The following is a 12,347-nucleotide window of genomic DNA, read 5'->3' as shown; positions in this document are numbered from 1 at the left end:
GCACCTAGAAAGAATAAAGCTATTTCTGTAAATGGCAACACAAGGGAAAAAACGAATAACCTGGTGATAATTTGTCATGAGAAGTTTTGCTGAAGAGCTCACAATAAGGGAGTATTGTGGAGGAGAACTGTGTTGCTTGATTTGAAAGCCCTCGACCTGTATCCTGCTAACATGAGCGTCATTTCTGCATGGTCATGACAGGTCTCAGAACCAGCTGTTCTCATGTCTTTGGTTTGACTTTTACTGGTTTTGGAAAAGTAAGTGTTTTTCTGTTTTGAATCAACAGGTTCCGTTTTTTGGGCCTCTGTTTGATGGAGCCATAGTGAGTGGAAAGCTACTGCCAAGCCTTATATGTGCCACGTGCATCAATGCCAGCAGGGCCGTGAAGTGCCTCATCCCACTCTACCAGAGCTTGTATCTTTTTGCTTTGAGTATGTAACCCATTAACCGTCCTGGAATCCTGATTCCTGGCAGTTTGTCACGAGAGGTGAGTATTCACTGGGTTGAAGAGGGAAGAGAGAAAGTTTTTCAGTGCGTGTTGAAATAATATCATGAAATCTTCATACTATCAGTTAATTTATATTAACTATAATAATATTGTGTTTCACCAAGCTCCAGAAGAGTTTATTTTCATAATGTAGTCACATAAGTCTGTGCCAAAAAGCTGTGACTGTCAAGAGCGGCTCATCCTTTCTCAATGTTTTGCCTGAGGTCTGGTTCCCCTCCGCGCATCCCTGTGGGTTGCAGTCCCCTGTGTGTAGAAGGTGGGATGCTGAGGAAACTGTAATGGGGTCACCTGAAACCTACCCAAAACCAACAGCAAATGAAATGACTGTAATCAATCAGAGAATGTGGCAGGTGCCACTGGAAGTTCAAATGGCCCCCTAGGAGGTCGGAGGAGGGGGCAATTGCATCTGGCTGGGGGGACAGGGAAAGGCACCCTCAGTGAAGTTGCACTGGAACTCGCCGGTGAGAATGCTAAAAGTCCTTTTGTAACTTTTCCCAGATCTTCACCAACCCCTGATCTTCTCTCTAAAACCAGAAGAAATTTCACTTTTGTAATTTTTTTCTCAGACATCAGTTGGCATGCTTAAATCTTTAAGCCCAGGCATAATGTCTGATTATAAGAAAAAGAATTTAGGGTGACTTCACAGAATTGCTGCAAAAGGCTTCTGACCTCCTAGTAAAACTTAGAGTCTCTTTGTTTCTAATTGGTATTGATGATGAGTATAAACATGTTGTGTTTGACCTCTCTCTATACTTCTCCCACTCCAACTGTAAGTGGTGTGTTTCCGAAGGGTGGGGGTGAGGGTGGGTAAGAAACAGGATGTGTGTGTAGATACAGTTCATGAAAAATACCTTTCATTAAAATACTGGTCACTGCATTGACTGATATTCTGTCTTTAGATTTAAAAAAAATACATATGCCATGTGGCAACTTGGAATTATCATAGAAATTAGTAGTAGAAAAGAGCTATTAGGTCCCATCTGGTCCCTCCCTGGGGGCCAGGGCAGCATTATTCCCTTCTGCGTGCTCCCTCGCGCTTTGTCCAGGCCGGTGGTGCATGTTTCGGAGATGGCATTCTTCGAAGTGATATCCACAGCACTCTAGACTTACTCTTAGAGCTGGTGTCAATTCAGCCTTCAGCATGGGGGTTTTTATTTCACAAATGCTTGAAAGAGGTTCTTGGCAGAAATGAGAAAGACCTATTCAGCAATTGGCTTGTCAGTTTGCATGTCAACTAGGATGAGCTGGATGCTCATCAGTCAAGTATGTTGGACCAAGGCAAGGAAAAATCATTTGCAAACAAGAAAATTCTGCTTTCTATAAGTCCATTGTGATTTTTGTCACGTCACCTTCCCCACTTATCAGACTTCTCATTACAGAGTACATGCTTTGTTATTTTGTTCAACACTGCTTTCTCAAATAAGAATGAATATAGCATCAGAATAATCAGGTTTAGGGAAAACAATATTGTTACAAGTTCAAAGGATAAGATTCAGCGTCACTTGAAAACTTTTCGATGAACCACATTAGACTACTGTGGTTGCCAGCCAGGGCTGCTGATGCTAATATGGGTGAGTAAATGCTGTATTCTCCAGTGACTCATAAAATAGCCAGGTTGACATCTCAGAGGACAACTTGGTATAGAAATTAAGAAAGGGAAAGTAACAAAACCTATCATGTCAATATTATAAAAATTTAAGCATTTTTCTTTTATCTTATACCTTGAGAAGATTCAATTCATGCTGTTCAAATAAATTACTTAAAACAAGAAATAAAATACTATCTATAATTTTTATAAATATGTAATCAATAGGGAAAACTTTGCAATCACTTAACTACTCTGTTAATTTAATTTCGTCCTGCAAAAGTGCTAATATAAGCCAGAAACCAAAAGTATAATAAGGAGAAAAGTAGAAAAAAAAGAAAAAAGAAGGGTTTTTTTTTTTTTTTTTTTTAAGATTTTATTTAGTTATTTGACAGAGAGAGACAACAAGAGAGGGAACACAAGCAAGGGGAGTGTGAGAGGGAGAAGCAGGCTTCCCGTGGAGCAGGGAGCCCAATGCAGGTCTCGATCCCAGGACCTTGGGATCATGACCTAAGCCGAAGGCAGACGCTTAACAGCTGAGCCACCCAGGTGCCCCTGTACTTTTTTCTTTAAAACATTACTAATTACTAATTTTTACACTTTTTAAATAATTGTGTAGCAGCTGATGTCTGGAATTTGCTGCTTTTTGAGATAAGTCTTTGATCTGAATTTTGAAAAACACTGAAAATCCTAACACATCCTAATCACAGCTGTCTCCTTGCATTCTCATTTAGCAAACAAACAGTGTGGACTCTCGACCTGCCGAGCCCAGCACCAGGAGCTTGGGATATACAGGGAGCAAGGCAAATGGGGTTCTTGCCCCACACTTCACAGAGAAGACATACAAACTAATAATGTTGTACAAAGCAACTAAATAGAGGGTGCGGGTAAAACAGGGCCAGGGAAAAGGCTTTCTGCAGAGAAAGCATGTAAGCTGAGGTTGAAGGGATGACAAGGAAGCTGTCCCCAGGGAAGAGGGACGGCATTCCAGGCAGAGGGCACCATAGCAAGCACAGGAGTCTGAGTGTTCTCAAGTGGTAAAGTTGGGATTTTTAGTATTTAATGCATGGTCAGGCCCATCAGAGTACAGACAGACACAAGACCAAGCTTCAAGCAGAGGTGGTTTTCTGGGTGATGCCTGAGGAAGCCAAGCTTCCCTAACCCTGTCATCTCATGGCTCACCTTGAAAGTTCTAAAATTAGCACAAGGCTGCCTGATGCCAGGGGCAACAACCTGAAGTCCCTGTAGGTCCCCCAGGGGCTGAGAAGATCACTAATACTTGGGCCACATCTAAAACCAGGGCTGAGACCAAGGGGTCCCAGAAGAGAATGAAAATGTGGGCCCCTCGTTCAAAAAGCAAGAAAAGTGCCTTAAAACATGCTATAATATAAAGCTTTTTCCATTCTTTTGTGCTTTTTCTCTCTACTTGTCATGGTGTTTTTTATTGGCTATTTAATGTCATTTTAAGTCAAAAAATATTAAAAATTTAGATTATTAGCATTAGTTTTATCAGTCTTTATATTGTTTAATATGCAGATATAAAAGCATTTAACTCACATATGGAGTCACCACAATGACACAGCTCATATTTTATAACTGGTACAGGGATATATTCTGTTCTTAACAGTGAAAACACCATACAAAACTAACTTACAGATTTTTATCTCATTCTTCATACGCACATATTGTACCATCACTCTTTCTTCAGTCCACTGATGAGTAAGGAAGGACTGACAGGAAAAGGAATTGTGAGTCCCCCTGTTTTTCCCTCTCCTTCTCTGTCATCATTTTCAGAGTAGATTGTGGATAACACAGAGAAGTAACACAACTAAGGATATATAGGATTTCTTGGTTATTCTTGTTTCTTAGGATGATACTGCTTTCTTTCTGTGCTCAAAGCAAGTTCTGGTTCAGGTGGAGAGTATGGCCTCTCAGGATAGTCCGCTTCCCCACCTACTCAGTCTTGTGGTAACACACTTCCCGTGTGCTCTCTCGGAGTCTCTCTGACCTTCCAGGTGTTGTGGCTCCACCATAGTCCTGCTTCTGGGGTGCTGCTAAGGCTTATGTGCAAGGAACAAGCAGAGCACATGTTATATGCATTTCCTCTGCCCACGTGCATGCTCCATTGTCTCATCAGACTTCAAGTGCAAAACACAAGATCAAAGATAAAATTATTAAGAACTTTAAGAGAGCAACAGCACAGTATTAAACCAAGCAGGGCCTGTTGAAAGCACTGTGCAGCTGCTTAGGTCACATGCCCATGAAGCCCTCCCTGGAACCCATTCCAAACCCTACAAACCCTGCTCCCCCCAGTATGAGCTGGGGAATTCTCTTCCTGGGTATTTATTAGATTTCATTCCCTTCCTAAATCCTGACAATATATCCCTTGGCAACATTTTATTGGCATATGAACCAAGACCCAATAAGGAATGAAGCAGCTTGCATACATGGCCCTAGAAGACACAATTCACAGAAGAGACCACGTTTCTGAGAAAGCATTGCTATTACCTGTTGCATTACTTCATTAGGTATAGTAATGAGTGCTGACAAAGAATGGGAAATTTCCTTATCAACACCAGCTATTTCATATGGGCAATTCTGTGTCCCCATTTTGTTTCTAATATTAAGGTTACAGTTGTTAAGTAAAACATTGCCAAACTGTTTATGGCATCCAAATGTCATTCAGGTATCAGAATGACTATTATATGAACAAAGGACACGTTGTTTAGTTCAGAACTTCTTTCAATCCTTTAGAGAGAAAGTACTTGTTTTTTTGTATTGACCATAGGTAGACAAGCATTGAGCCTGATGACAAATGAAGAAAAGAGCCGATGGAGTTAACTAATTTGCATCTCTTGTGCCCTCCCCACCTAATGACTGACACTTCAGTGCCCTAAAAGAGTTGTCAGTTGCAATTCAGTATTTAGCTAGGAGTAGAAATGTGAGCAGTAAAGGTATCAAGTTTGTTCGGTAATGTTCAAGAAAATACAACATTTCTTATGAAATAGAGGAGTGGGCACATTGTTAGAATGGATTTGCCTCTCTGGGATATTTTTGAGCAGTAAATCCAGCTTAGAATCTATCAAAGGAGTTCTTGTTTGGGGTACCCTTGGCTAAATGATCAATCAGTTGGAACTGTGTGGTGAAGGCTCACAGAAGACTGAAGAATATACCATTGTCATACATGATCAAAAAAAAGTGAACACAGTAGGGATGTGTTTGGAAAACACCCTCAGTAACAGTTCAGACCAGCCCCTTTGTCCTTCCTGGGTTTTCTGGTAACTTCCTCAGCAGGCTAAATCAAATCTGTCAAGTGGAGCCCTTGTCCCGTGGCCGCTGCTCTTCTGAGTGACGAGGGCCAACTCACCTGCCATCTGCTTTTTCTATCCCTGGTGGGCAATCAGGGGGTCTATTCCCATGCCTAGAGTGTTGTAAATGGGAAGCTTGCCACATGTTATGTTTACAGTTCCCAAACCAACTAAAGATTCCAAAATCAAACCATGGTGGAAGTTCCTCAGATTGTCAGAGCCAGGGCTCTCTCATTCTCCTCCTCAGCTAACTTGTTTCAGGGAAAAGCTTGCCACACAATGTGCAGTGCGCCCGTTAGGAGGAGCTCACCCTAAATCAAACAGATGGTGGCTTTTTAAAATCAACGTCTACTTCAATAGAACAATAGCCACAGTGGCATTTGCTATTTCTCCTCTCTGGAACTATCAGCATTTGATGGAGAGAACTGGGCTGCCTAAGGAAAAGTAATTTTGTACCTCTTTCTTAAGTGAAATTTAGTTTCATTTTCAATTAATGGAAATAGTTAATAATACTCTAGCTTCTCTTTTAGACTCATGACTTCCTAATAGGATTGCTAAGCTTTAGTCTCAATTTATACACCTTCAAAAGTGGCCTCTCTCCCTGAAACTGTAACAATTCTGTCTCTCACTTTTCTGGTAGGATCTCTGGGGTTTTTTTTCCTGGGAAGATCTTTAATTTTCTCTATTTTTTCCTATACACTTAAGAAAAGTATATGAGAAGGAGTCAGTACCATGTGGTATATTTTGACATGCGGAACCAGTATGCATTTGTCCACATTTACCGTGTCCCTGCCTTGTGCTAGGCACTGTCCAAGCCCCTGGGCATAGAAATATGAATAAGAGATTCCAAGTGATGGGACAGTGTGTGCTCATGGACCAAGCTCTAAAAATGCACATCACATTTGAGCACCACAGAAGCTCCCACATGGTAAAGTGGAAGCATACACGGCAAGGATGGAGCTGATGGAGGCATTTCAGGGGCAGTGGGAGGAGTTCTGAGAGAGGGTGAGAGCCTAATATAAGGCAGTGGCAGGGGGATGGATTGGATCCCCACATAAAACAGGTAGACTAATTCAGCATGGGGCTTGCTAGATTTGCTGGGGTGTGGAGGATAAGAAGAATTCAGTCAGGGACAGATCTTTCTGGAGGATAACATTTAAGGAGTAGGCTTGGGAGGAGGAGGTGGAGGTAGAGAGGGAGGCAGAGGAAAAGGAGAGAATAGTGACACAGAAAAGCGAAGAACAGAGAAATGAAGGGTTACCTTCAGCAGACCTGTCAAGCAGGACACACCCTCCTGAGGGGTCTTATCCGTAGCTGATTTTAGCAGTCTCATCACCGCGAGCATTGGGTGTGATAGAACCTAGAACTGAATTACTTCAAAGAAAGAAGCAAACATATTAGATAATAACATCACCGAAAAGAAAGAAGGCACTCTTGGGTGAGAGGGAAGTGCTTGAGAATGGGAAATGCATGGGAGGGGGCCAGATTTAAGAGGGGCCACCAGAATGGAGTCACGCTCCAGATGGGAAGGCATGGACAGTGCTTTCCCGATCCACAATTCTAAACAGGCCCAAAGGCAAAATGTCATTGTGACAGGAATTTGCACTACCTGATACCAGTTACACTGTACATTCTACTAAAGGCAACAAGAGTTCGATAAATTTTGGGCAGGCAAACAATATCCTCTTCTCAGAAGACAGAGGAAGCAAATGAGGGCAACTATTGTTTTGGATCTGTTCTTTAGCAATTTGAAAGACTGGATTTGTGACTTTGAAAGTTGCAGAAGGTACTTTGTACTCGACTTTGTACTAGAGCTCATGTAAGAAAAGGAGGAGAGCAAGTAGACCTGAACCTTGACACTTAGGAAGCACGTTTCAAAAAGTAGAGTTCAGATCAAGGAATGGCACATTCCCATGGGTGGGTCGAGACTATAATGGGGAATAAGAAATGAGAGATTTTTTTATGATAGAATTAAAACTGTCTCTGAGTGAGAAGGGGAGGCATGGAAGAGCAGCCAGTGGGTTCTAGTGAGTGCGTATTTAACACGGGTGCATCAAGACTGAAAGAGGAGCTCCATGCTGTCCTGACAGAAGGCTGCCACATTAACCTTTACCCCACTTGTCCTCCATCTTCTTCATATGAGAAGGGACAGAAAAGTGTCTGAAAAGTGTATTAGTGAAAACTCAGATCACTGAGAACACAGTAAGAAGGGGAAAAAAGAACTGGCCCCTGGAAGTAAGGTCCAGCCTTCAACGCCAGTGTCTAGTTGTAGAACAAATTTCCAACAGTGATCTCAGATCCATAAGAAGTTTTGTTTTTTGATTTTTGGGTTTTTTTTAGAAATCAAGTAAAATAAAGGATGCACCCAGAACTGAAAACAGGAAAATAGTTTCATTATTTTCAAATAGGATTATAAGGATGGATTTTGGAATGTCACATGGACCCCTTGTAGAATTGTTAGGCCAAATTATTAAATAGCTTGTGAGCCTTCAGAAAAGAATGAGTGGGGGCACCTGGGTGGCTCAGTTGTTAAGCGTCTGCCTTTGGCTCAGGTCATGATCCCAGCGTTCTGGGATCAAGCCCTGCATCGGGCTCCCTGCTCAGCGAGAAGCCTGCTTCTCCCTCTCCCACAACCCCTGCTTGTGTTCCCTCTCTCGCTGCCTCTCTCTCTCTCTGTCAAATAAATAAATAAATCTTTAAAAAAAGAAAAAAATGAGTGTACAGAGAACAAAATATCCCAAACATACTCATTGTGTTTGATAAAATTACTATTTTCAGAGATTAGAGAAAGCTTTTTTTTTTTAAGATTTTATTTATTTGAGAGAGAGAGAGAGACAGAGATAGTGAGAGAGAGCACAAGCCAGGAGGAGAGGAATATGCAGACTCCCCACTGAGCAGGGAGCCTGACATGGGGCTTGATTCCAGGACCCTGAGATCATGACCTGAGCCAAAGGCAGACACTTAACCAACTGAGCCACCCAGGTGCCCCTAGAGAAAGCTTTTAAATATAAAATATTAATTTTGGTAAAACACAAGATAAAGTATCACAGTCATCTGGCAAGTAGGAGAGAGAAATATGGGTCCAGGGGATTTGGGTGACTTTACTCTGGCTAAACATACAATTCATGGACCTCCAGTTGACTGGGGCCTTTGTGTCTCTGGTACTGCGTGTGCACCACGGCTTTGCCCAACCCTCCGCCTTTTTTATCAGCAACTCTCACAAAGGTCTAGAACACATGTTTATCAAAATACCATTTGTCAGGAAGCTAAGAGGGTTAACTCAATTGACACAAGGCAAAATCAGAAACTAGGATTTCGTAAACAGATGAGACTTTTAGCCCCAAACCAGCAAGGTGAGATTTAGCAGGGTAGACTAATGCCATGCGCCTGGGTGTAGATGATCAGTTGTGTGTGTACAGGATGGGGATGATGGGGCATGACAGCAATCCCTGGGAAATGTCTGAGGATTTTGGTTAAGCACAGACTTGAGGTGAGAGACCAGAGGTGATGCAGTGGCTTACCAGTGTTCTCTCAAACCACAGCCTGAGACACCTGAGGTCCGGCTCACAGAAACAAAGGCACGGCCCCTCTGCTCCTGCAGCCTCAGATTGCACTGTGAATGTGGTGCTGCTCCGGTGCCCACACAGTGAGGAGAGACTTTGACCAACTTGGAGCATGTCCACAAAGAGAGTGGCCACCTCACCTAGAGGTCTCAGGGAGCCATTAAAACCAAGAAGGAGTTGTTTCAGGAGCCTGGGAGTTTTTTTAAAAGGAGACAAGTCTACAGAACTGGGACCAATAAACAGAGGCAACCAGGAAGCAGCTTTTAGCTTAAAGTCAAAGCCAATATTCAAAAATCAGAGCGGACAAACCAGCTGCCTGCAGGCTGAATCCAGCCCCCAGATGGGTTTTGTTTGAACTGCAGTTGGCCTCCAGTGTTACTCATAAAGATCGAGTTTGTCAGCCTCATTGAAAAATCAGGAGATTTTGCATTTTCAGAAATCTAGGTTTCTGACTTCTCGTCAAGAATCATAGCTTCTGACCCCACTGGGCCCCCTTTCTTGCTGGCAGCAATCCTTACAGGCTGTGTGCTCCCCTGTCACCACAGCTCGCCCGGTCCACGTGCCACCCAGCACTGAGGCCTGGTGCCACGCAGCACTGTCACATCACCCCCAGATCCCAGCTGGCCTCTGTCTGAGGGATGGTGAGAGGGTCAGTGGGCCAAGTAGGTAACACAGTACCTAGTCTTTGGTGAGTAATCCGTAAATGTCACTCTGGTTATTTTAACACATCACCAGCTTGGAGTTTTAAACCTCTGTTGTCAGAACTGTAACCACCCAACTGTGGACTTAGGTCTCGGGAAGTACTCCCTTTTTCCCATCACAGGTGTTAAAGGCTGGAGACTGTCTTCCCTCAGTGACATGTGGCAGGCCCTCTTCGGTGTGAAGATGTGGTTTCCTGGGGTTGGGTTGCCCTCCACCTTTGGTGCCTGATGGGGCCTGCGAGAAGCACATGGTGTGGGGAAAGTCTTCAAGGCGTGGGACCAAGAAGCCATTTTGCACCTTTTTGCTGTAAAGTGACTTATCACTATGAGACAAAAGACCATCCCTTCCAGAAAAGTTGGTGTAAATCTCACAATCTGTGTGGAAACCAGGTTGGGGGCAGCATGCTTAGGAAAATAGCAGCAATGCAGCTTTCTGCTCTGCCCCTCTTGGGTCCATGGCTATGGGGTCACGGTGTCTCAGAGCTAGTTCTTCACAGGCCTGTGTTCCTTCCATGATGGGACCTTTGGGTACGGTGAGCTCTGCTAACCCCGGACACTCCTGTTGTGTCTCTCCTGTGACAGATCGCTCACCCCCAACCCCCCGCCTCCGCATAGCCATCTAGCCCTCTGACACTCTCTTTGCCAGACAGGGCCTCCTTCTATCCTCTTCTGTCTCCTGATTATATTACGAGCTGCCCAACAGGGGCCTTGTCTCCATTCAGTTGATATCCCTGTCTCATATACCTCCTAGTACATTATGAATATGAGTGTGTGTGAAGAGAGAGGGAGGGAGCTAGATTGATTTGGTTAAAAAAAAACAACTAGTAAACAGACTTAGAGACAAAAGCAAATCATTATTTTATAAAACTAAATTTTTTCAAACTTAAAAACTTCATATGGCTCTACAAATAGAGTATGTATCTTTGTAGGTCTATATAGATATATTCTCAAAATTCCTTTTATTCCACTTCTGCATGTGTAAGTTTATACCCAGATCGCCAACACTCAAAAGAGCTCCTGGCACATAGCCGGTACTCAATAACTAGTTTTTTGACCAAACTGTATTGACAAAAATACGTACATGATAGTGTTCAAGAAAAAAGAAGTGTTAGAATTTTTACTGAAAAATTGGATTCCGTGATACAGTGTGCGTATTACTTTTATATTCCATTGCATTCAAAATAATAATCCACTCATCACCACACCAAAAAGATATTGAAGGACATTCGTGTGGAAATCCTGACAATTAGAATGGTGACTTTATAGTTGGTCTTGAAATTAATGGAATCTTACTGAGAGCCATGAAACGTAAAGGTTATTCAGTTATCCCGTTTTCCTGGAGTGATAAATTTATTTAGTTAGTTTTTGAGAGACAGATTGAATTCAAGGAGTGTCCAAGTCAGAAAACTTACAAGAAGGAAGTGAGAAGAAATCATAATGTTGCCAGGAAAGCCATGGGCTCCCAGGAGAGGCATGCCGCTCCAGTCCCAGGAAGAAAGAAGCGTCTGGAAAGGCCTTAGATAATGTTGGTGTCAGAGTTGATTTCCAAATCCTGGGGACGTAGTTGTAGGGTTATTTATTTTTTTTACATTCTTAATTGTATGTAAATTTTATACACGTAAATAAAACGCCTGCAATGCCTAAGGGAAGCTCTCCGCATGTCTGAGACCTGGAGCAGGCTGGGCCCTGGCTGCACATGCAAATACTGACAGCTGAAGTCACTTGTTGGAAAGTCCGCAAACTCTGGTTACAGCTGCATTTGTCAGTAGCTTTAAGGGAAGTGTAATCAGCCAGAGAGATTAATTTGCATCTCAATTAGAAAAGAGTCGGGAGGAAGCACTAAGGTCTGGTGCTGGAAGGTTGTGGAAGAAATCTCACCAAGCACAAAAGCCTCCCTTGCTCTGTCCTCCAGCTGAGTGGAGGACAATATCTGAGGTTTCGTTTCCATAGGGACCAGAAGCCTGCTGGGCCCCAGAAGAATCTCGGGTTTGCACCGTAATCATTTGGTCATGATGACACAAATTCCACTGTTGTTCCCAAATACATTTTGCTATTAGAAAGCTGTTAGAAAAGTGGAAATGGTCATCATGTCAAAAGCATGCGAGAGGGTATTTGCTGACCCTGCGTACATTTTTGCATAGTGCTGCTACGATTTCTAGGCATTTAACATTTGTTCATGTCTGAATATTCAAAGAGCAAAAGGTCACTCCATAAATGACAATATTTCTTTAGCATTCAGATGGTTACTTTGGGAATGGCACAGCTTCAAAGGGAGCCCATTATTCCTGATTCTCCCACACTCTTCAGTAGTAGGCAAACAAGATTATGAATTTAAAACCACAGGCAAGGAAGAAACATGGAGTCTTTTGGCCATGGGGCACAGAAAAACTTCTTAAAATTAACAGCGCTTTTTATAATTCTGACAAAACTGAAAGAGGTATCCCTAACCTGAACTTTAAAGAGCACATCGCAGTATTAATTTAAAATTTTTCCTTCAAATATTATCTAGTAGTCATTTTCACAGGCTTCAGTATTTAGACCAAACAGGTCATTTGTTTTCAGAGAAGTTCATCATATTTTCAAAATTCTGTACTTGAATCTAGTGAGAACTAAGACTGTCTGAAACATTTATCCATGCTAGGTTACTCTGCCATAACCAAGAAGGGCTCCCCGTTGGCATTT

At 42.6% G+C, this 12,347-nt stretch overlaps 1 protein-coding gene across 3 annotated transcripts in view; it reads left to right on the top strand.

The window, feature by feature from the left end:
• RALGAPA2 (Ral GTPase activating protein catalytic subunit alpha 2) overlaps positions 1–12,347 on the top strand; it is a 312,880-nt gene that overhangs the window by 228,551 nt on the left and 71,982 nt on the right. For all 3 annotated transcript variants that reach the window (XM_087853775.1, XM_087853774.1, XM_045809914.2), the window contains one exon: positions 287–414. In XM_087853775.1, coding sequence (XP_087709901.1) covers positions 287–414 — 128 coding nt within the window. The remainder of the gene's footprint in view (positions 1–286; positions 415–12,347) is intronic.

Source organism: Ursus americanus, chromosome 22 (assembly GCF_024610735.1).
Source record: "Ursus americanus isolate L20-20 chromosome 22, mUrsAme1.1.p, whole genome shotgun sequence".
NCBI classification, from domain to species: Eukaryota; Metazoa; Chordata; class Mammalia; order Carnivora; family Ursidae; genus Ursus; species Ursus americanus.
The sequence above is the reverse complement of the archived record's forward strand: the minus strand, read 5'-3'. Positions and strand labels throughout refer to the sequence as shown.